This window comes from Ovis canadensis, chromosome 4 (genome assembly GCF_042477335.2).
Source record: "Ovis canadensis isolate MfBH-ARS-UI-01 breed Bighorn chromosome 4, ARS-UI_OviCan_v2, whole genome shotgun sequence".
NCBI classification, from domain to species: Eukaryota; Metazoa; Chordata; class Mammalia; order Artiodactyla; family Bovidae; genus Ovis; species Ovis canadensis.
Genome location: NC_091248.1, coordinates 135,625,067 through 135,647,500, shown reverse-complemented (window position 1 = coordinate 135,647,500; position 22,434 = coordinate 135,625,067). Strand labels below are relative to the sequence as shown.

General features: G+C 59.8%; 1 protein-coding gene across 1 annotated transcript in view; it reads left to right on the top strand.

Moving 5' to 3' along the window:
- LOC138439863 (collagen alpha-1(I) chain-like) overlaps positions 1 to 980 on the top strand; it is a 4,361-nt gene extending 3,381 nt beyond the window's left edge. Inside the window, exons 5-6 of the mRNA XM_069588932.1 lie at positions 1 to 774; positions 867 to 980. The exon at positions 1 to 774 is cut by the window's left edge and continues 100 nt beyond it. Of these exons, the coding sequence (XP_069445033.1) occupies positions 1 to 774; positions 867 to 980 (888 nt within the window). The remainder of the gene's footprint in view (positions 775 to 866) is intronic.
- Positions 981 to 22,434: the final 21,454 nt, after the last annotated feature.

Genomic DNA, 22,434 nt, shown 5'->3' with positions numbered 1-22,434 from the left:
GGCGCGCCGTCCCTCCCCCGGACCGTCTCACCTTCGGGCCCACGGAGGCGCTCCGCCAGCCACCAGACCTCAGCTGGGCGGGAGGGGTCTGCGGTACAGGGAAGCGGACCGCCACACACGAGCGTGTGCGCGGTCAGGGCCAGAGCAGAGCCCGCGCGTCCCGCCCCCCCGCAAGGCCTCATCCACCAAGGCCTCCACGACGAGGGGAACAGGCACGCCTCTCCCTACCGCCTCGACCCCCCCCCAAAAAAGAGAGCCACTCTCGAGACACCCACGCCACCGTGGCGGGGACCCGAGGGGGACACCGGGTTGAGGGAAACGACACCACCGCTCGGCCTCAGGCACCTGAGGGACGACCTGGAGCGCTCCAGGGGCACCGCCGAGGGTCACACGAGGCACGCTCACACACCCGCGTGGGGCGCGCAGCGCGGCGGCGGCGGCACAGCCCTCCCCGCCACAGGGAGGGCCGCTCGCCGGGCACACGCCGAGAAGGCGAAGCGGGAGCAATCTGCTGTGTCAGAAGACCAACGGCGCCCACTGACGCCCCGAGGCAAGGGACAGCAGGAGACCGAAGGTCAGGGCCAGAGGCCACACACCCAACCCCTGCCTTCCTCACCCTCCCTGATGGGCAGCGGGGGGGAAGACAAGCGAGGGGCCCCGCGGACAGACCGAGAAGAGCGGACACGCTCACTGGGAACGCCCGTCCCTCGTCTGGCACGGCTTAGGCTCGGCCCGGGAGAACACGACCACACCACATCGATCCGTGGAGCCAAGGTGGGGCGGGGGGAGGCACGGCGAGGACAGTCACCAGAGGGGCCCGTTTTAAGCCTCGCCGGCAACCTCCATCCCCCCCCACCTCGCCTCAGGCGAGAGCGGCCAACGACCCCAAGAGGAGAACACCTGACACGGAGCCCACAGGGCGGGGGTCGTCCCAGCCGCCCCCAGGTGCCCACAGCGGGGGCGAGGGGCGCCCAGGGTAGAAGACCCGCGCCACCTCGCCCCGCCACCCTCGGGTCGCCCAGAGACCGGAGGTGGCACCGTGGGTCGGGTCAGCCAGACGACACCACACAGGAGCCGGCGCACAGGCCCAGGCGGGCGGCTCCAGCGGCAAGGGACGAACCGGGCACCAGCTGGCGGCCCAGAAGCCCAGAGCCCCGCGTGCGTCTAGAGACCCACAGTCCTCGGTGGCAAACACCAAAGGAGGCCGTGTCAGCACTTACCTGGTGGCAAAAAAGGCCTATTAAGGGCGACGAAATGACAGCAGGCGACAGAGGAGCCCATCTACGACTCGCAGGGAGGGCCCCCGGAACCTTGTCCCGGCCACCTGTCCCCAACACTGCCCCATACACACCAGGCCCCGAGCTCTCGGGGGGGGGGGGGGGGGCGGGGGGGGGCGGGGGGTCATCTGGTCGACCGGGGGGGGGAGGGGCGCGTGGTGGCAAAAGGGGTGGGGGTGGGGGCGCGGACACCGAGAGAGGGGGAGCTGGCCGAGGACGCCCTCCCCGCTTCACCCACGCGGGTAGGGGGACCGGCCCGTCCGTGTCTCCGGACGGGGATTTGGCTTCGATGTGCAAAAGGAACACAGAAGACAGACCCGTCAGCGAGGCGCTTCCCACGAGACGAGCGGGCCCCGACCAGGGACCGCGCCCGGGGCCCAGACCGTCCTAGACGGGGCACCCAGGACGGCCCGAGCCGGTCCCCACCTCCCGACTGACTGGGATTCAGGGAGTCGGAGAGGGGTGAGCCAAAGTCGCGTCCGACGACCGAGACCCACGAGGGCACGCCGGAGGGTCGAGCGCGCCCTCCCCGGCCACCCGCGGAAGCAGGGTCCGGTCCATCCACGTCTCCGGACCCGTCAGGACTTTGACAAAGAGAAAGCATGGGTGCCGGGAGACGCCTCGGGCGACCGGACCCCACGGGGGGGACCGCACACGCGCCTCCCCCGGTCAACCCTCGGGTCCCCACCTCCGGAGCGCGACGCGGAAAACACCTCGGGCAGGAAGGACCCGAGGGCCCGGACCCAGGCGCGCCCTCCGGCGACCTCCAAGCCACCGTCCGGGCCGGTCCCCACCTCCGGAGCGGGGCCGAGGGCGAAGCACACGCTCCTGAGGGCGGCCCAGGAGGAGTCCGGACCGCCGAGCCCGAGTCCAGGCGCTCCGGGCAGGGAAGACCCTCTCCCTGCCCACCGCGGCGGCCCGGCCCAGGTAGGGTCCGGGCGGTCCGTCTCCGCGGCCGCAGGGGCACGGGGAGATGCTGGTCGACCCGGTCAGGCCGCCCCGCAAGCCGGCTGCGGTGCGCCGCGACGGTCACCCTCCTCAGAAACCTAGAGAACCAATCTCCGGCGACAGCAGGACTGTCCCTAGGCCTCGGCGCCACCGGGACTGTCGCCGCCAGCGTCGCCGGTGTCTGAGAGCTCTGCCTCGGGCCCAGAGGCTGAGTCACAATCCTCCTGAAGGAGGCCTCGCCGAAGCTCCAGAAGGGAGGGACAATATACAAGCGGCCGCCAGGTGGCTCCCGACAAGCGACTCGAACGTCCCGAGGACGGGTGGCTGTCGCCGGCCGCCGGGGACGCCACCGCGCCGGCCGCCCAAACGCCCGAGCTCGGCCCGGAGCCTCCGCCGCCGAGCGACGCGACGCGACGCGACCCCGGCCGCAGAGGAAGGGAGACACGCTGGGAAGGATCTCCTCAGGAGGCTGCCACGAAGGAGACTCACTCCCCCACGCGATTCCGGGGTGCTGGGGGGACATTCCACGGAGACGCCGGCGGGCGGTGGGGGCTCGGGGCGGGGTCGGCGGAGAGAGGGGCACCAGCGAGCGGCATCGCAGACTCCCCCGGCCCCCCCTCCCCCGAAAGAGAGGGAGGGAGGGAGGGAGGGAGGGAGGGAGGGGCCGGCAAAGCGAAACCAAGGCGAGCGCTGCTCGGAGAACAAAGCAGGACTTTGGAAAGCAGACGCAGACAAGCAAGCCCAGGAGCAAGAAAGGAAAAGGAGGAGACACACTCGGAACCCCCACCAAGAGAAGACACAACTCAACCTGGGTAGAGACCGTGACAAAGTCCGAAGACAACAAACCCAAGCAGGCGCCGGTGGGTGGGGAAAGTGCACTTGAGGTCAGGAGAACATGGATTTCAAAATAACTGAACTGGCCACAAACACCAGAATGGCAGGCAGGCGGGAGGGCGGGCGGGAGGTCTGGGGTGGCAGGGCTGCGGGGGTGGGGGTTGGGAGGGGCGGGGGTGGGGGGTGGGGCTGGGGGGCGGGGGCGGGGGCGGGGGGCGGGGGGTGGGGGTGGGGCGGCTGAGGGGCGTGGAGGTGAGGAGGACCGGACCGAGTCAATAGGGATCCACTCCATAAACCCCGTGTTCCATGACAACAGCCAGTTAAATGAATAAATAACTTTGTGAAGTCGATCAGAAAGGAAACGAAACAAAACCACCAGGCAGGAAAGTCAAGTCATAGAAGGGCTCCGGGTGCTTAAAAGTCAGAGAGAGGGAGAGGGAGAGGAGGAGGGGGAGGGGGAGGGGGAGGGGGAGGGGGAGGGGAGGGGAGGGGAGGGGAGGGGAGGGGAGGGGAGGGGAGGGGAGGGGAGGGGAGGGGGAGGGGGGGGAGGGGGAGGGGGAGGGAGAACGCATACACATGTGCGTATCCGCGCGTCCATATGTATACGCACGCATATTCGCGCCTATATATACGCGCACCCATGGGTATGGACAAACACGTTCGAAGGGCATGCTCACAAACACGCATGTGTCTGTGTGCGCCCGTGTGTGCCTAGGCGTTTCTACTGTGCGTGTATGCTTGCGTGTATACACGTAGACTCAGGCATATATACGCAGACGTACGCGGATATACACAGGTACGGATACACATGCTCATATGTGCAGATACGTCGGGATCCATAGACACATACGTACAAATCAAGGCGGACGTGTCCACGCGTACAGATGCACACGTGTGTATACGTGTGATGTATACGCACAGGTGTGGGTGCACGTATACGCGTACACGTGCGTGCGTGCTTCCATAGGCGCATCTGTCCTCGTGTGTGTATGCACACGTGTATGCACACATGCATACGCGCATACGGACACATCCAGAGACGTCTACGGATCGCGTCTGGAGGTCCACACAGACGTCCGAGTGTGTATGTGTCGGGATACGCACACGTCTATATAAGTAGACGTGCGTGCACGTACGCACATACAGGCGCCCGGGGGCGTCCAGAGTGCCTACACGCAGATGCATGTGCATAGATGTGCACACACGGAAACGCATATGCGAACGTGCGTGTGTATCCGCACACGTCCATAGAAGTCCGTGTACACGTGCCTAAGTGCACAGATACCCACGTGTCTGTGTCGATGTCTACGTGCGCGCGTGTGAGTATCTATGGGTGTATCTATGTACATATAGATACTCACAGACACACACGGACGGAAACACACATCCGTGTGTGTGTGTGGGGGGGGGGGGTATACACGGGGAAAGCGCAAGCATCTTGCAAAAGGGGCTTTTCTGTCCAAAACTGATCGAGGCGTCAGACAACTCAGCCTCCAAAAGGGAAACAACCCCCGATGAGCGAAGTGGGCAGGCAGGGGGCCCCGAGCAGACACCTTCCTTCCAAAGAAAGGGAGAACAGACAGACACCCAGAAGCACAAGGGAGACAACAAATCAGCGGCAGGGCTGGGCTGGGCTGGGCTGGGGCTGCTGGGGGTGGGGGCGGGCTCACGGAAGCACCCCGGGGCGTTCATCTGGACATTGATCCTTCTCCTTCGGAGGGGAAAGGCCCAGGAGCTGGAATCGCCATCGCGACAGCAAGTTGGACACATCAGAAGACAGTGGCTCCTGATCGATCGAACGCGCCTTTTCTGCCGCTGAGGAACATGTGGGCGGACTCAGAGAGATCACATCTCATCCCCTGGGGCCTCCCAGAGAGAGAAACCACATCCCTAGGGAAAAGAGTCCTGTGATTCCCTCGGAACACTCCACCAAAGAGTCCCCCTTCGACCCAACCCAGCCACTCCACGGAGTGCCCACGGAGGGGACAAAGAAGATACGGACGTGTGTATGTGTGGGATCGACCCCCCATACCTAGGTAGACATCCGTACACACAGAAGGAGAGAGCTCTCTGTCTGTGTGCCTACGCCTGTATCTATTCATTCACTCACACACACACACACACACACACACACACACACACACACACACACACACACAGAGGAATGGGACTCAACCACCCGAAGGGAATGAAATCTCACAGTCTGCAGGAACTCGGAGAGACCTTTAGAGGGGATGATGCTGAATGAAATACCTCAGAGCCGTCGTTTCCATGCAGTACCTACCAAACGAGACACCGTGAACACAACAGAACCCAAGAGAAACAGGCTCCTAAGAGACCACCGCGGAACACATGAGGGGTGGCCAGAGGAGGGAGCGGGGGAAACGGTGGCGGGGGGCGGGGTGGGGGAGAGAACGAGTGAACGAGCGCCCCTGGTGAGGGAGACAGAGGAAGCGGGGCGACCTGCCCCTTAGGGAATCCAGGCGTCACGGGCACGTCGCGACACCAAACGTCGTCCGCCGTGACACCGAGTGGTGACGGACGGTCCCTCACTAGATGCATCCTGGTGATCTCTGTGTCATGCGCTGCACTCGAAAACATCGTCGGTGCAGCTGAAAAGGAACGGGGGAACAAAACACACACACACACACACACACACACACACACACACGCACACACACACACAAGGGAAAGGAAGCAGGACGGGAGGAAGGAAAGAAGGCGAAAGGAAACGTCGGCCGTCAGCGAGAGGTCCATTTGAGAAGAGCGGGACTTGCGTGTGTGTGTGTGTGTGTGTGTGTGTGTGTGTGTGTGTGTGTGTGTGTGTGTGGGGGGGCGGGGAGTGGGGAGGCGGGGAGAGATACTAGGGTGAGTAGGAGGACGGGGAGCAGGAGGAGGAGAAAGAAAAGGACCGACCGATGGCCTCGAGGGCGAGGGGGAGATCAAGGATCCAAAGAGTGGACAGGACGGTCAGGTGAGTGCCATAGGGAAAGGAAAGGAAGCCAACCCACGAACACCCTCCCCACGGTGGTTGTGTTCAGTCCAAGATCAAGATGTGGGTAGCACGGTGTCCTCCAGCACACAGGGACACACAGGGCCTCCCTTGGCGTGGGAGTTCAGGATCACCCTGAAAGCTGAAGCCGTTCTGTTCATCCACGGCTGACAAGTACCGTGGTCTCACGACATTCACACATCCTAGCAAACCATCGAAAGACTCTCTCAGTCACTCGCCGTGAAACACATAGAGAACAGAAAAGGAGCGACACGATCGTGGCTGGCTGGCTGGCTGGCTGGCTGGCTGGCTGGCTGGCTGGCTGGCTGGCTGGATTCCCATGAGAGTCTGAGGATGGAACACATGGACAGAAAAGCATCCGATTCCCTTTGGTCAAGAATCGGTCTCGCCTTCTGCGCCTGGTGTCTTTCCTACGTCTGGATGATTCCCTCCCCCACCCCACCCCGCCCCGCTCCGCTCCGCTCCGCTCCCAGCTTGAAGGTGCTCTCAAGGTCCCGCCGGAACGCTCTCTTCCTCTCTTCGGAGCGCCCTTCTGAAGGGGAACGTTTTCTTCCACGTCATCGCCCCGAGACAGCTTCAGCCTGGCCCTCCCCTCCACCCCCGCCTCCCTCTCTCCCTCCTGCTCCTCTTCCTCCTCCTCTGAACTCTTGAGCTCTCCTCGCACCGGCCTCTCACCCCACACGGTGGCAGTGTTGGCCTAGGTATGCTCAGGCGTCTCCTCCCCGCATCCCAGTGGACTGCCACTGGCTCTCTCTCGACTGCGTCGTCCTGGGACCATGTGTTTCCTGGCCTTTTCTGCGGGTGGGGGAGACCCGGACGGGCCGGGGCCAGGCGGGGGTGTGGGGGAGCCTGCATGCGGGGGGAAGGGTGGGGGCAGAGAGGAGGAGGAGGACGAGGACGAGGAGGAGGAGCAGGACGAGGACGAGGAGGAGGAGCAGGAGGACGAGGAGGAGGAACGACACAACTCCCCAGTGCCAGTGTGTGCCTGTGGCCCGGGAAACAGACGACGCCCCGGGCTGGCTCCGAAAAGGGGATCGGTCATGAGATCGGGCACGTGTGTCCTTTGCAGAGGCCCTGCAGATCGAACAGGCAGGGGCAAGGATTGGGCTTCCCGCACTGAGAACTGTTCACCCGTCGTGGAAACAGGCGTCTGTCACACCGGGGCTTCGGCTCCCGGGGCGATGTCCACAAGCCGTAGCCACCGAAACGTGCGCACGCTGGAGCCACCGCCGTGCAGAGGGAGATCTCATCCGGCTCCTCGTGTCCTTCCAGTGAGCAGGCCGGGATCTCGGGAAGAACAGAAAGCCAGAGAGTTGCATGCACCTGACCGTCACGCTTTCAGAAGCCAAGGGAACCAGAAATGAGGTTCACTCGCGTGTGGGTCTGTCTTTCCACGGGACGAATCCTCTCTTTGAGCAGATGAGGGTTCCGGGGACCCCGTGGAGCAGAGAGGATAGAGAGTTCCCTCAGGTCCCCTGCTCCTCCCATGCACGCGCACGCTCCCCAACGGTCCTAGGAACAGCCTGCCCAAGAGGAGCGTGCTGGCCACAACCCACCTCCACGGAGACGGAGACGGCAGTGTCCGTCCGCGTCAGTCATCCTCGTCCAGGGTCCCCGGGCCGTGGGCCCTCGCCTTCACGCCTGGCACCGTCCGTTCTGCAGGTGTGTGTCGAACCTGCCCGGAGCCCTGTGGCATCGTCCCGGATCAGGGGTTCGGTGGAAAACACCCTGTCCCCCTGCCTCCTCGGCAGGTGGATCCTTCACCACTGGACCACCAGGCAGGGAAGTCCCTTCACAGCCTTCTAAAAGCATCTACCCTGAAACATTCCATGTCGTCCTCCAAAATCACTGGACCATCACGACTGAAATGAAGGAAACTATGTGAGTTCAAGAATGTCTTCACTCCTCAGTGCTTCTTGCTTTAGAACCACGAAGGCATCTCTCTCTCTCTCTCCCTCTCTCTCTCTCTCTCTCTCTCTCTCTCTCTCTCTCTCTCACACACACACACACACACACACACACACACACACACACACACACACAGAGGGGGGCTCATCGTCCAAAAGAAACCAACTGTTGTGTTTCTCCGTCCCCCTTGTGGTGGCCGTCGTGCCAACGCTAGTCAAAGGAGCTGATCTCCTGTGGAATCCGATGTCTTCTTCTCTAGGACGCTTCAAGAAGCAGCAAGAGTGCCGGTTTGTGAGACACGAAGGTCAAGCCGTCACGATGCAATCCCTTCTCCGGGCCTGATCGTTCAGAAACTCTCCCATCCCAAGCGGGGGACGTCAGGATATCCATCTCGAGTTTGGGACGGGGGCTTCCCCGGCGGCTCCGTAGGAAACCATCCCGTGCCCACGCAGGAAACACGGGTTTCATCCCCGGCCAGGGAAGATCCCACGTGCTACAGAGCCACGAAGCCCATAGGCCTCGCCGATGGAATCCGTGCTCTGGATCCTGGCCACTGCGAGCGCTGAGCCCACACCCAGCGGCCACCGAAGCCCACGTGCCCCAGTGCCCGCGCTCCCCAAGAGGAACCACAGCCACGAGAAGCCCAGACACACAACCGCAGGGCGGCCCCCTCCTCCACGGAGAGAGCACGGCTGGCACAGCAGTGAAGACACAGCACACCCCCACAGAAATCAGAGACGCCCCATGGTTTTAAAGCAGTACGGGGTCTAGGACGGGATGCCGTCGGCCGATACCTCGTCCTATCCTATCCCTCGGGAAGCTCGCTGACTCTGCGGTAGATGAGATCAAGAAACCGCAGCTCCCCGTGCCATCGGAAGTGTGGGAAGCTCTCCCTCCAGTGCTGAGAGCCCAGTGGAGACGTGACCCGTGGGGACCGTGAGCGTGCCTGTTCTCGTGAAGAAGTCCTTCCCGGTCCGGGCTCTGGAGATCGGCCCACGCGGACCTGCAGACAGCGGACGGCCATCCCTCTCGGCTCCCTGCGGGCTCACGGGTCCAGGCGTGCCGTGCCCCCAGCATCTGCTCGCATCTTCTGGGCCCGTCTCCCCCGCTGTGCTCCGCTCACTTGGAACCCTTCTCCCCTCTCGTCTGACCTGTTTTCCTTCCTGTGGCGACTCTTTCTGGCTCCCCAGGCACCACTTCACATCGTTCTCTTCTCACCGCACTCGTCTCGTGGAAAGAATTCCACGTCTCTCTGCTCTGTTCCCCAAGGAGTCTGTCATCGCTCCATTCCTCTGGGGATCGACTGGCACCCAGGCCACCCCGGCCCACGAAAACCGTGGCTCCGTGTGGATGGGACGACTTGCCGACGACCGCGGGGGGCTTGTGGACGTGGAAAGCTGGCACCGGGGAGTCGTCCTGCGGCCACACCCTCGGGCACCATCGCGTTCGCGCCGTCTTCCCTAAGACGTGTGCGGTCGCACTGGTATTCCAACGGCGTCTATTGGAAAAGAATGGCTCCTTCCCTGGATCCCCTCAGGAGGACTTCGAAAAGAGTCGTGGTCGAGACGTGATCGATCTTTCCAGCACTCTCACTTCTGGGTAGACATCTCAAGAAAAGAGACACGGAATCTAAATCTCAGAGAGAGATCTGCACTCCTCCCATGTCCACGGCAGCATCCGTCACACGGGTCAAGAGAGGGAAACAGCCCGAGTGTCCATCAAGGGAAGAAGAGGGAAAGAAGACACACGATCCAGATAGAGATCGATCGATAGGTAGAAACAGATGTCCCATGGAGCCACAGGAACGAACCCATTCTTGTCTGGTGACAGCATGGATGTGACTTAGGGCGTGATGCCAAATGAATCAGTCAGGTAGAGAAAGAAAAAGACTTTCTCATGCCACTTACATGCCATGGATGGCCATCAAAAAAGAAAGAAAGAATGAAAGAAAGAAAGAAGACGGTCATCACAGAACGGCTGGGGGAGGGAGAAATGGGAAGATATTGCATTGATGTAAGGGGGAAAGAAAAAAACAAAAAACGACTTCACGGATAAGGTACATCTATACTGTATACGTCACAAAGAGCACGGTGATTCTAAGGAACAGCATGATTATTATAGTATGGTACTATTCAGAGAAGGCCATGGCGCCCCACTGCAGTCCTCTTGCCCGGAAAATCCCATGGACGGGAGGAGCCTGGTGGGCCGCAGTCCACGGGGGTCGCTCACAGTCGGACACGACTGAGCGACTTCCCTTGCACTTTTCACTTTCACGCCTTGGAGGCGGACATGGCAACCCACTGCAGTGTTCTTGCCTGGAGAATCCCAGGGACGGGGGTGCCCAGTGCGCTACTGTCTGTGGGGTCGGACAGATTCGGACACGACCAAAGCAACGCAGCAGCAGCAGCAGCAGCAGCAGCAGCAGCAGCAGCAGCAGCAGCAGCAGCAGCAGCAGCAGCAGCATGATCATCTGAGAAAGTTGCCATGACAGTGGACATGAATCATTCTCCTCCCGTCCAATGGCAGAAGGAAATGGCAACCCACTCTAGGATTCTTGCCTGGAACTGTCCACGGATGGAGGAGCCTGGTAGGCTACAGTCCGTGGGGTCGCAAAGAGTCGAACACGACCGAGTGACTTCCCTCTCTTTCACATCCAGTCATGATCTGTGTGGCTTGTGAGAAAGCTATGAGCTACCGCTTGGGTGGTCATTCTTCTTTGGCAACATACAGGTGCCTCTTGTCCCCATTCTGTACACATGAGGACGAAGGATGTCATATGTCCTTCACGAAGGAAATGATATTTCAATACACCTGAAAGTTAAACACATAAAATCACCTAGTTTTCTTGTCTTTCCATGAAGAGTCAGTATCGGCTGCGCCAAAAAAAAAAAAGAAAGAAAGAAAGAAAGAAAGAAAAAGAAAGCTTTATTTGGGGGTCTTCGATATGGCCATGCAGGGACACAGGTTTGAATAAAAACCGGGGGAACGTTGCCCAGGAAAGAGTCGGGGGCTTAGAAAGCTGAAACTCCGTGAGGTTGGAAAGCGACCTGAGAGCAATGATGATGGACTGTCATGCAAACAAGGAACTGTTTCTTCTTCCAGGGTAGATAGACTGTCACAAGTGATGTAGGGAAAGGGGAGGGTGTGTGTGATAGGGGGTCTTGAATGTCGGGAACACTGTTTCGATGATCCGGAGGCCTCTGTTCCCCAGGAGGTGCTCCGAGTTTCCAGACCGAGACACAGACCTCTTCCTCCATGGCCCTCCCCTTCTCTATTTTGGGGCGCTCTCTTGGCGATGCGGACTCCACTTTGATTTTCCTGTCACGTGTCATCCCCTTTTGCATTCAAAGATACCATCCCATCATGGGACCTGGTTTCTCTTTTGAGAGAGAATTCGAATGAGACACGACCACTCTCCGCAGCGTGGTTTCGGGCACGGACGACCCACACGGGGATCCATGCCACATCTCCCTCTGCCGTAGAGAAAGGCTGTGTATGGCAAACGATGCCACGGGATCGGCGAGTTCCTCGGGCTCAGCACTCCCTCGACTTGGCCGCGGTTTTGGGTTCGTTCCCTTCCGTGTTTGCTCGCTCGCTGACCCACGCGATCTCTCCGGATAGGGCAGCCCATCGAAGCGGAAACACAATCGAGTCTGTGTGGATCCTATTCATGCATCCGATGGGGAGATCCACGACCTCTACGTGGATCCATACACATGGCCGTGTTGGGTTCAGGAGGACCCTTTGGTGTTTTCTGGGTGCGCTCTTTGTCGTCCATGAGCTCACGTGCCTTTCGGGGACACGGCTGATGGAGACGGACACCAAGCAGCAGGGCAGCAAGCTGGCGTCTCGGCCTAGAGCGGTTCCCCAAAGGACATCTCAGAACCAGGGCTGAGACAGCCATCCCTCCCCGGGCCCCCCTCGTCGCCGGGGAGGGGAGGGGAGCGGTGGGGTGGGGTGGGGTGGGGGGGGGGGTGGGGGGTGTGAGGTTGAGGAGATGGGGGTGGGAGCCGGGTCCGGGTGAGCGTGCGCGCGCGCCTGTGTGTGTGTGTGTGTGTGTGTGTGTGTGTGTGTGTGTGTGGGTGGGTGGGTGGGTGGGTGGGTGTGGGTGTGGGTGTGGGTGTGTGTGTGTGGGTGCGTGCATGCGTGCGTGGGTGGGTGGGTGGGGCGGGGAGGGGAGGGGACGGGACTGGGCTCGGGGTTGGGGGTGCACGGGGTGAGGGGACTGTCCCGGTCCCCCTGAGAAGTGAAGGCAGGTTCTGTCCCGCTGAGAACTCCCTGCCTTCAGGCGCGCGAGGGGAGCAGGTTTCTCTCCAATCCATTTAGTAAACGGTTTTGAAAAAGTTTCCAGACAAAAAGTATCACACAGTTATACACAACATGTCTCCTTGTAATTGCCGGGGCCAGCGCGAGGAACTCCGCCCACGGCAAAGGCCACGAGGAAGGAGGCTTGGCACACGCAAAGGCGTGATCAAGCCTCAGGAAACCCCCCGTTCCCGAGCATCTACCCCCAAAGCCAGCGTCTACCTAGAAATGATGAGTCTAGTGGGTTGGTCAGGAATGACGTGGGTGAAGGGTGTTTCACGCGTCGGGCCGATCCTGACGGCTCACTCCCGGCCCTGGGTGTGACAAGGCCGTCTCGGGTCAAACCTCTCTGCTGACAGACTAGCTCGCGTGACAGGGTCACCCACCCTCCCGCCACGACGCACACGAGCGTCGGCTCCCTCTCCACCGTAAACAGCACAGAGAGTCTGGGAGTCTCTGGAGAGTCTTCGCGAGCACAGGGCTTTTCTCACGGTCGAGTCCATGATGGCCGCCAGGCCTCCATATCCTTAGGCACCTGGGAATAGATGAATCCATGTCGTTGGAATGTAGAAAAGGAAAGAGAGTCGTCTTGAAGGGGAGCAATCCTAGACGTTTTGAGTGAAGGAACGTTCTCTTTGGGAATCGATCCCTGCCCTTTGCGACCCATCCCTGGGTCCTTGCTATGTCAACATGTCACTCGATCACTCTCTGAAGACTAAATAGACCTTCAGGGCCACATTGGGGAAAGGATTTTCATGTGTTGGGCTGATGGTTGCTGCTCCATCTCCATGTTCCCTGCCCTTATCGTGAATATCACTAGCATCTAGGGGAAATAAGTATTCACCTTTCAGACGACTCATGTGAACTTTGGGGTTCAATCGGTTCCTTTCTTGATTGGAACTCACGACACCCTCACCCTACAGGAATGTCACTTTATCTGGAGGGTGGTGCCCGGTTTAAGAAAAAACACCCTCGGAACACGTAAGTGTTTTGGGGATCAGAAAGAAAGGATCATCACACGTCAGCAGGCCTCAGGGCCAGAAGATGATGTCATTATCCCTAAGACATTTTTTTTTTTCCCCCCCGTACATGTATGTGAAAGCACCTGATTTTGAGAAAGGTCGGGACTCCCGGCCCCCACGTGACTCTGTAGTCATCCCTATATGTCACAAGAGGGATAGAAGCAAACCCACCACGAAAGACATCGGATCCGTTTCCGGAAAGACGGATACCCCCACGTCGCTTCTTTCTTTCTTGCTCCCCGTTTCTCTGGCCGAATTCCAAGTGATTCAGCCTCTTTTCCTCCACTGATTTTCCTACGACACGATCCGTTTCTAATCTCTCTCTATCTATCTCTGTCATTCAATATGTCTTTATCCAAGGACGCCAACGCCGTCCCCGCCTTCGAATTCCCTGGATCCGACGGGGCTGGACCCCGGCAGGAGGCGGTGTGTGGTGGTGCGTCTGGGGCACGCGCAGGTGGTGCTGCGTGGGTGTGTGTGGGGGTGGGGGTGGGGGGGAGGGGTAACGTGTGTGGTGTGTGTATAGGTTCCACGTGAGGCCGAGTGTGTGTCGGGTGGGCACCATGGGTGTGTGCGTGTGGGATGCGCCTGTGGGTGTGGGCGTGGCCGTGGCCGGAAGGGGGTGGGGCGTGCAGAGACAGTGGCCCAGAGACACAGCCAGGCAAAGGACAACGCAGTGTGTGTGTGTGTGTGTGTGTGTGTGTGTGCGTGTGTGTGTGTGTGTGTGTGTGTGTGTGTAGGGGGTAGGGGGGAGTGTGTGGTGTGCGGCCTGTGCTGCGTGTGTGTGTGTGTGTGTGTATGTGTCTGGGGTCGGGATGTGTGTGTGCGCTGTGTGCAGGCGGGGTGTGTGTGCGGGTATGCGCGTGGTGTGTGGTGCGCCTGTGGTTGTGGGTGTGGTGGAGGGTGGGTGGCACAGAGACACAGCTAGGCAAAGGACAAGGCAGTGGGGGGGGGCGGGGGAGCGGGAGAGGTGAGGGGGCGGGGTTCATAATCTGAAAGGCGAAAGGCACAGGGACGCAGGGACGCACGCACGGACGCACCCACCCACCCACGCACGCACGCACGCACGCACGCAGGCACCCAGCCACGCACCCACCCACCCACCTGCCCACGCGCCCACGCACGCACTTGCCCGTCCACGCTGTTGCGTGACGAGCTGGGTGGAGCTAAGCGTGTGATGACTCTGTCCATTGGGTGGAAATCACAGATCTCAGTGAGGTTATGATGGGAGCAGGGGCTTTGACGCAGTGAGACGGACAACACACTGATGATCGACTTAAAGGTCAATAGAGAGGGGTCTGAAACCTCCCAGAAGGAAATCACAGCACTGTATCAAAGTTTGGTGTCACTATTTGTTCTGGCATAGTCACCAAGTTTAAACGGTTCATTTCTGAATGTCATTTCTGTCCCCTGAATGTCATTTCTGTCCCGCTGAGAACTCCCTGCCTTCAGGCGCGCGAGGGGAGCAGGCTTCTCTCCAATCCACGGCCATGCATCGTTTTCGCCCTGTTCAAAAGAAAAAAAAAAAAAAGAAAAGAAAAAGACCAAAACGTATTTGTTTATCTTGGCCTGTTTTCTGGGCCGAGGCCAAAGACCTCTTCAAGCGTGTCGAAAGGATCTGACAGGATGGGAGGGAGGGTGCAGGTCAATCCATGGGTCAAGAGATCCACAGAATCTGTCACAGCTGTGACTCGGGCCTTTTTCAGAAACAGGCCCATTTGGATGATTCCCTGGACAGGAGTCACCCCAGGAGTTTCCTTGAAGGGATCGAGTTGAGCTGCAGGAGTCCGGAGCGTGACCCCGCCGCCGCCAGAGGGCCTCCTCAGCCCGGCAGGCCGGCCTGCAGGCAGGCCGGCAGGCCGGCAGGCCGGCAGGCAGGCAGGGGCTATTGTCTGCGGGCCCCACCGCCACCCTCCCCCACCCTCCCCCTGCAGGGCCTCGTCCGATAGCTTCATTCAAATGCAGAAAGCTTTCCAGTCAAGTCAGAGCCTCTGACTTCGCCTCGAGCTTCTCTCCATTGAATGGTGATCCGCCCCACCCACGCACCCCTCCTCCCATCCCCATCCCCATCCCCATCCCCATCCCCATCCCCATCCCCATCCCCCCATTCCATGTCTCCACCTTGAGACTGCCCCTTTCGGCACCGTGCGGAGGAAGGGGGCTGGGGGGTGGGGAGGGTGGCCGAGGGACACACTCGCCTCGTGTCAGGCCAAAGGAGTCTCCTCCTGTTTTGTCACCCAGGAAACCCCGCTCATGCGTGCGAGGATCGTGGACGTGCGTCGAGGCAGCCATCGTCACTTGACAGCTTCCCCTCCGTGGGAGGAGGTTTTCATTCCTGCCTGCCTCCAGTTCCGTTCCGTTCAGTCGCTCAGTCGTGTCCGACTCTTTGCGACCCCATGAATCGCAGCACGCCAGGCCTCCCTGTTCATCCCCATCTCCCGGAGTTCACACAGACTCACGTCCATCGAGTCCGTGATGCCATCCAGCCATCTCATCCTCGGCCGTCCCCTTCTCCTCCTGCGCCCCATCCCTCCCAGCATCCGAGTTTGTTTCCAGCGAGTCCCCTCTTCTCATGAGGTGGCCAAAGTACTGGAGTTTCCGCTTTCGCCTCATTCCTTCCAAAGAAATCCCAGGGCTGATCTCCTTCAGAATGGACTGGTTGGATCTCCTTGCAGTCCAAGGGACTCTCGAGAGTCTTCTCCAACACCACAGTTCACAAGCATCCATTCTTCGGCGCTCAGCCTCCTTCACAGTCCAGCTCTCACATCCATCCACGAGCAAGGAAAAACCATAGCCTTGACTAGACGGACCTTAGTCGGCAAAGTCACGTCACTGCTTTGGAAGATGCTATCTAGGTTGGTCATCCCTTTTCTTCCCAGGAGTCCGCGTCTTTGAACGTCATGGCTACAGTCACCCTCTGCAGTGATTCTGGAGCCCCCCAAAATAAAGTCTGACCCTGTTTCCACCGGTTCCCCATCTCTTTCCCACGACACGATGGGACCGCATGCCATGATCTTCGTTTTCTGAATGTGGAGCTTTAGGCCAACGTGTTCACTCTCCTCTTTCCCTTTCCTCAAGAGGCTTTTTAGCCCCTCTTCCCTTGCTGCCATAAGGGTGGTGTCATCTGCATATCTGAGGGGATCGCTATTTCTCCCGGCCATCTTGAGTCCAGCTTGCGTGTCTTCCAGTCCAGCGTTTCTCACGATGTCCTCTGCATAGAAGTGAAATAAGCAGGGTGACAATATACAGCCTTGACGTCCTCCTTTCCCAATCTGGAACCCAGTCTGTCGGTCCATGTCCAGTTCCCACTGTTGCTTCCCGACCTGCATACGGATTTCTCAAGAGGCAGGTCAGGCGGTCTGGTCTTCCCATCTCTTTCAGCCTTCAGAGAGACAGAAAAGGAGGGAGGGGCAGAGCGTTCCTCTGGCGCCGGCCGGCTCTGTAGTCCCTCGAATCCAAAACACTCCATCGGGCACGGAGGTTCACGTGCGGTGGGCTGGAGTGGGGTGGGGACGGCGGCCTACTCCGTCCGAACCCTCGCAGTTTCCCCTCCTCTGTCACTCGCCTGGAACCTAGGAACAGCTGAGCTGGTGTCTGTGTGCGTGAGCGCGTGCGCGTACACGTGTCCGTGAGAGACGGCACGTTGTGCGTGTGCGTATGCGTGTGCACGGACGTGAGAGGAACAGGGGAGAAAAAGGAAAGAAAGGAAAAAAAGAAAAAGAAAAAGAAAAAAACAAACCCAGAAGGAGGGAAGGACGAAATAGGTTCGTTAGTAGGGCCTCCATGTCTTGGAAAGAGTTTCTGAGCACAGATCCTCCGTTCAGTGAGTCGGCGATCGTATCTCCTCTACAGGAGGCCGTGATGTCGATGGACGGGTCCGGGAAAGCAGGCCTGGGGTGCAAGCCATCGGGGATTTTCTTTCCCCTCAGAGGCACTTGTAGGGAAACCAAGGAAACACACAGGTGCATCCCTGGAGCGGATTCGAGACACCAGTCGGCGCAGGGAGAGGCAGTCTAGGAGGCTGATTTCTAGACGTCAGGGTCGGGTCCTGGAGCGGGTTGCCATGTCCTTCTCCAGGAGGCCTTCCTGGCCCAGGGACGGAAGCCGGGTCTCCAGGAGTGCGTCCCCGCGTTTCTCAGAAAGACCCTCTGGGCCCCTAAGGAACCCGTGGCAATCACGATCGCCAAGGAGATAAGAATCCTCCACTGAGAGTTTCCGAAGTCTGGAAGGACCAGATCGAGAGAAAAAGGGAAAGGATTGCCTTCTGCCGACAGGGGTGTTGTACGAAGGGACCAAGGGGACGTCCGTCTTTCCAAATTCACAGTTTCCACATTGTGTCCTTTCGGTCCTCTGTGTTCTCTTTGTATCTGGAAAGCAACAGGTGGAACGGTATAGGTCCTTTCATTATTTTATTTTTCTTTCTGTCTTTTTCCCGCCCGCCCGCCCGTCCGTCCGTCCGTCCGTCCGTCCGTCCGTCCGTCCGTCCGTCCCTCCATCTGTCTTCTCTCTGTCTCTGTCGCTTTTCACCCAGGTTAGGGAATTTAAAAAAAAAAAAAAAAAAAAAAAAGGAGGAATCTGTATTTCTGCAGGTCAGGAAGCTACAGTTAGAACTAGACATGGAAACCCAACAGGCTGGTTCCAAATAGGGAAAGGAGTCCATCAAGGCTGTCTATCGCCACCCTGCTTATGTAACCTACAGGCTGAGTACACATCATGAGAAACGCTGGGCTGGATGAAGCGCGAGCTGGAGTCAAGATCGCCGGGAGAAATATCAGTCCCCTCAGATACGCACAGGACACCACCCTGATGGCAGAAAGGAAGTCGGGGGGCGGTGGGAGGGAGGGGGGCGCGGGGAGGGGCGTTACAAAGTCATGCTCGTTTCAGGTGTTCAGATTCTTTTCCCTCAGAGGTTCCTGCAAAGTCATACGTCTACTTTCCCGTGCTGGCATAGGATCCTGGTGCTCGTGGATCGTTCTGACGTACAGTGTATGTGTACACGTTCAACCCGACCTCCTAAGTGGACCGCCTGCTCCTCCCCGCCCCCAATCCTTTTTTCCTCAAGAAGTCAGGCATGCACTTTCGCATCCTATTCCTCAGTTCACCCAACCCCACGCAAGAAGTCATTCCTCACGCTTTCCCATCGGTTCTCTACACCTCGCCTGATGATGGCGGGGGACTGGAAGACTGACCCCCGTTCTGAAGAATTTCGCAAGAGCTCTGGGTGAAGGCTCCTACGATCTGCTCGGTGAAGTGGGTGGCGTGTCAATCCGTAGAGATCGCTTTCCGTTGCGGTCCGTTTGCTTGTCTGCAGCGAGGGACGGAAGGGAGGCTTCCACCTTCCACAGAGAAAGCTATCCCTAGCGTCCCAAGCCTGTCTGACCACCACCCCACCCCGCCGCCCCAGGTGACAGGCGTGACAGGTCAGACCGTAGCCATCGTCACGTCAAGGGTGTCCGCACAACAGGCAGACTCATCCGAAAGGCACGCTGTCCTGGGAAGGGGGGAGGCAGGGGAGGGAGGGGCAGAGGGACGGCGAGGAAGGGAAAGAGAAAGAGAGGGACAGGGACGCACACAGTGGGGGCGGAGGGGGTGGGGGGAGGCCGTCGGGGGCCAGCGCGAGGAACTCCGCCCACCACGGCGAAGGCCGCGAGGAAGGAGGCTTGGCACTCGCAAAGGCGTGATCAAGCCTCAGGAAACCCCCCGTTCCCGAGCATCTACCCCCAAAGCCAGCGTCTACCTAGAAATGATGAGTCTAGTGGGTTGGTCAGGAATGACGTGGGTGAAGGGTGTTTCACGCGTCGGGCCGATCCTGACGGCTCACTCCCGGCCCTGGGTGTGACAAGGCCGTCTCGGGTCAAACCTCTCTGCTGACAGACTAGCTCGCGTGACAGGGTCACCCACCCTCCCGCCACGACGCACACGAGCGTCGGCTCCCTCTCCACCGTAAACAGCACAGAGAGTCTGGGAGTCTCTGGAGAGTCTTCGCGAGCACAGGGCTTTTCTCACGGTCGAGTCCATGATGGCCGCCAGGCCTCCATATCCTTAGGCACCTGGGAATAGATGAATCCATGTCGTTGGAATGTAGAAAAGGAAAGAGAGTCGTCTTGAAGGGGAGCAATCCTAGACGTTTTGAGTGAAGGAACGTTCTCTTTGGGAATCGATCCCTGCCCTTTGCGACCCATCCCTGGGTCCTTGCTATGTCAACATGTCACTCGATCACTCTCTGAAGACTAAATAGACCTTCAGGGCCACATTGGGGAAAGGATTTTCATGTGTTGGGCTGATGGTTGCTGCTCCATCTCCATGTTCCCTGCCCTTATCGTGAATATCACTAGCATCTAGGGGAAATAAGTATTCACCTTTCAGACGACTCATGTGAACTTTGGGGTTCAATCGGTTCCTTTCTTGATTGGAACTCACGACACCCTCACCCTACAGGAATGTCACTTTATCTGGAGGGTGGTGCCCGGTTTAAGAAAAAACACCCTCGGAACACGTAAGTGTTTTGGGGATCAGAAAGAAAGGATCATCACACGTCAGCAGGCCTCAGGGCCAGAAGATGATGTCATTATCCCTAAGACATTTTTTTTTTTCCCCCCCGTACATGTATGTGAAAGCACCTGATTTTGAGAAAGGTCGGGACTCCCGGCCCCCACGTGACTCTGTAGTCATCCCTATATGTCACAAGAGGGATAGAAGCAAACCCACCACGAAAGACATCGGATCCGTTTCCGGAAAGACGGATACCCCCACGTCGCTTCTTTCTTTCTTGCTCCCCGTTTCTCTGGCCGAATTCCAAGTGATTCAGCCTCTTTTCCTCCACTGATTTTCCTACGACACGATCCGTTTCTAATCTCTCTCTATCTATCTCTGTCATTCAATATGTCTTTATCCAAGGACGCCAACGCCGTCCCCGCCTTCGAATTCCCTGGATCCGACGGGGCTGGACCCCGGCAGGAGGCGGTGTGTGGTGGTGCGTCTGGGGCACGCGCAGGTGGTGCTGCGTGGGTGTGTGTGGGGGTGGGGGTGGGGGGGAGGGGTAACGTGTGTGGTGTGTGTATAGGTTCCACGTGAGGCCGAGTGTGTGTCGGGTGGGCACCATGGGTGTGTGCGTGTGGGATGCGCCTGTGGGTGTGGGCGTGGCCGTGGCCAGAAGAGGGTGGGGCGTGCAGAGACAGTGGCCCAGAGACACAGCCAGGCAAAGGACAACGCAGTGTGCGTGTGTGTAGGGGGTAGGGGGGAGTGTGTGGTGTGTGGCCTGTGCGAGCGGGGTGCGAACGGGCTGGGTGTGTGTGTGGGGGGGGGGTGGGGTGGGGTGTGTGGGTGTGTGGGTGTGTGGGTGTCTGGGGTCGGGATGTGTGTGTGCGCTGTGTGCAGGCGGGGTGTGTGTGCGGGTATGCCTGTGGTGTGTAGGGTGCGCCTGTGGTTGTGGGTGTGGCGGGTGGGGGGGGTGGGTGGCGCGGAGAAACAGCTAGGCAAAGGACAAGGCAGTGTGTGTGTGGTGGAGGGGGGGGGCGGGAGAGGTGGGGGGCAGGGTATGTGTGGGGGCGTGGTGTGTGCGGGCGTGGGGTGTTTATGGGGGCTGGTGTGTGTGTGTGTGTGTGTGTGTGTGTGTGTGCGCGCGGCGCTGGGGCGGGGCGGGGGGGGTGGAGTGTGGCTACGCATGTGGTGTGTGGATAGAGACAGAGGAGGGGGGGGACAGTCACAGCCAGGCCAAGGACAACGCAGTGTGGGGGGAGGGGAGGGGGGAGGGGAGGGGGGGAGTGTGTGGTGTGTGGCGTGTGACGCCGGGCTGGGTGTGCGTGTGTCTGGGTGGATGTGTGTGTGCGCAGTGTGCAGGCGGGGTGTGTGTGCGGGTATGCGTGTGATGTGTAGGGTGCCGCTGTGGGTGTGGGTGTGGGTGTGGGGGCACAGAGACAGAGGCCCAGAGACACAGCTAGGCAAAGGACAAGGCAGTGTGTGTGTGTGGGGGGGGCGGGGGTGCGGGATAGGTGGGGGAGGCGGGGTATGTGTGGGGGGCGTGGTGTGTGCGGGGGTGTGGGGTTTATGGACGGGGGTGGGGGGTGGGGGGGGGGTGGGGGGGGTGTGGCTACGCATATGGTGTGTGGGCAGAGCCAGAGGAGGGGGAGACAGCCACAGCCAGGCCAAGGACAATGCAGTGTGTGTGTGTGTGTATGGGGGAGCGGGGGGAGTGTGTGGCGTGTGTGGGCCGGGTGCGTACGGGCTGGGGGTATGTGTGCGCGTGTGTGCATGGCGGCGGGGGGGGGGGGGCTCCGGGATGTGTGTGTGTGCACGCGCTGGGTGCAGGCGGGGTGTGTGTGTGGGTATGCGTGTGGTGTGTAGGGTGTTCCTGTGGGTGGTGCGGGCAGAGACAGAGGCAGAGAGTCGCAGCCAGGCAAAGGACGACGCAGTGGGTGTGTGGTATGGGCACGGTGTGTGTGTGTGTGTGTGGGGGGGGGTGGTCTGCGTGTGGTGTGTGTGGTGGGCGGGCAGAGACAGATCCAGTCAGGCAAAGGATCACGTGCATGGATGGATATCCCGCATCATCTGCTTGTGTTTTCTGAGCTCATTCAGCACCTCCGCGATCAAGACCACTCCCGTGAAATGTGAGTCTGCCCCCACCAGCCAGCACTTGTCTTTGGCCAGGCAGACAGGGGAGTGTTCCGAGTTGGGGGGGGGGGGGGGTTGTTCGCGACTTGCTGTCACCAGGCCAGGTTGGGTCCTCGCGTTCTGCCCCTGAACCTGACTGGAGCAAGTGGATCCGTGTGATCTGTCGCGGCTCTGTTTGAAATCCTTGGCGGGAGAAGGAAGATTTCCCCCCATGCCAGGGGAGACAAGCCCCCCAAAAGTCACCTCCCTGGGGTTCCAATAGCTGTTCTCCAAATCAATCAAGTTTCCCAAAGGAGATTTCCCATCCCAAGCAAAAAAGCCCAAGTGTGGCTCCCCATGGACCTCTGGCCCAAGGTGCCGCTCCCGCAGAGCCTCCTTCCACAGCCCCAGGGCATTCAAGAGTTGGCCGGCCCGGCCCGCTCCCTCCGTGGTCCCCCCGCAGGGCCATCTAAAAAAGCGACCGACAGGCAGGTGGCGCCCGACAGCCAACGCACTGTCCAGAGAGCCGGCCGCAGCA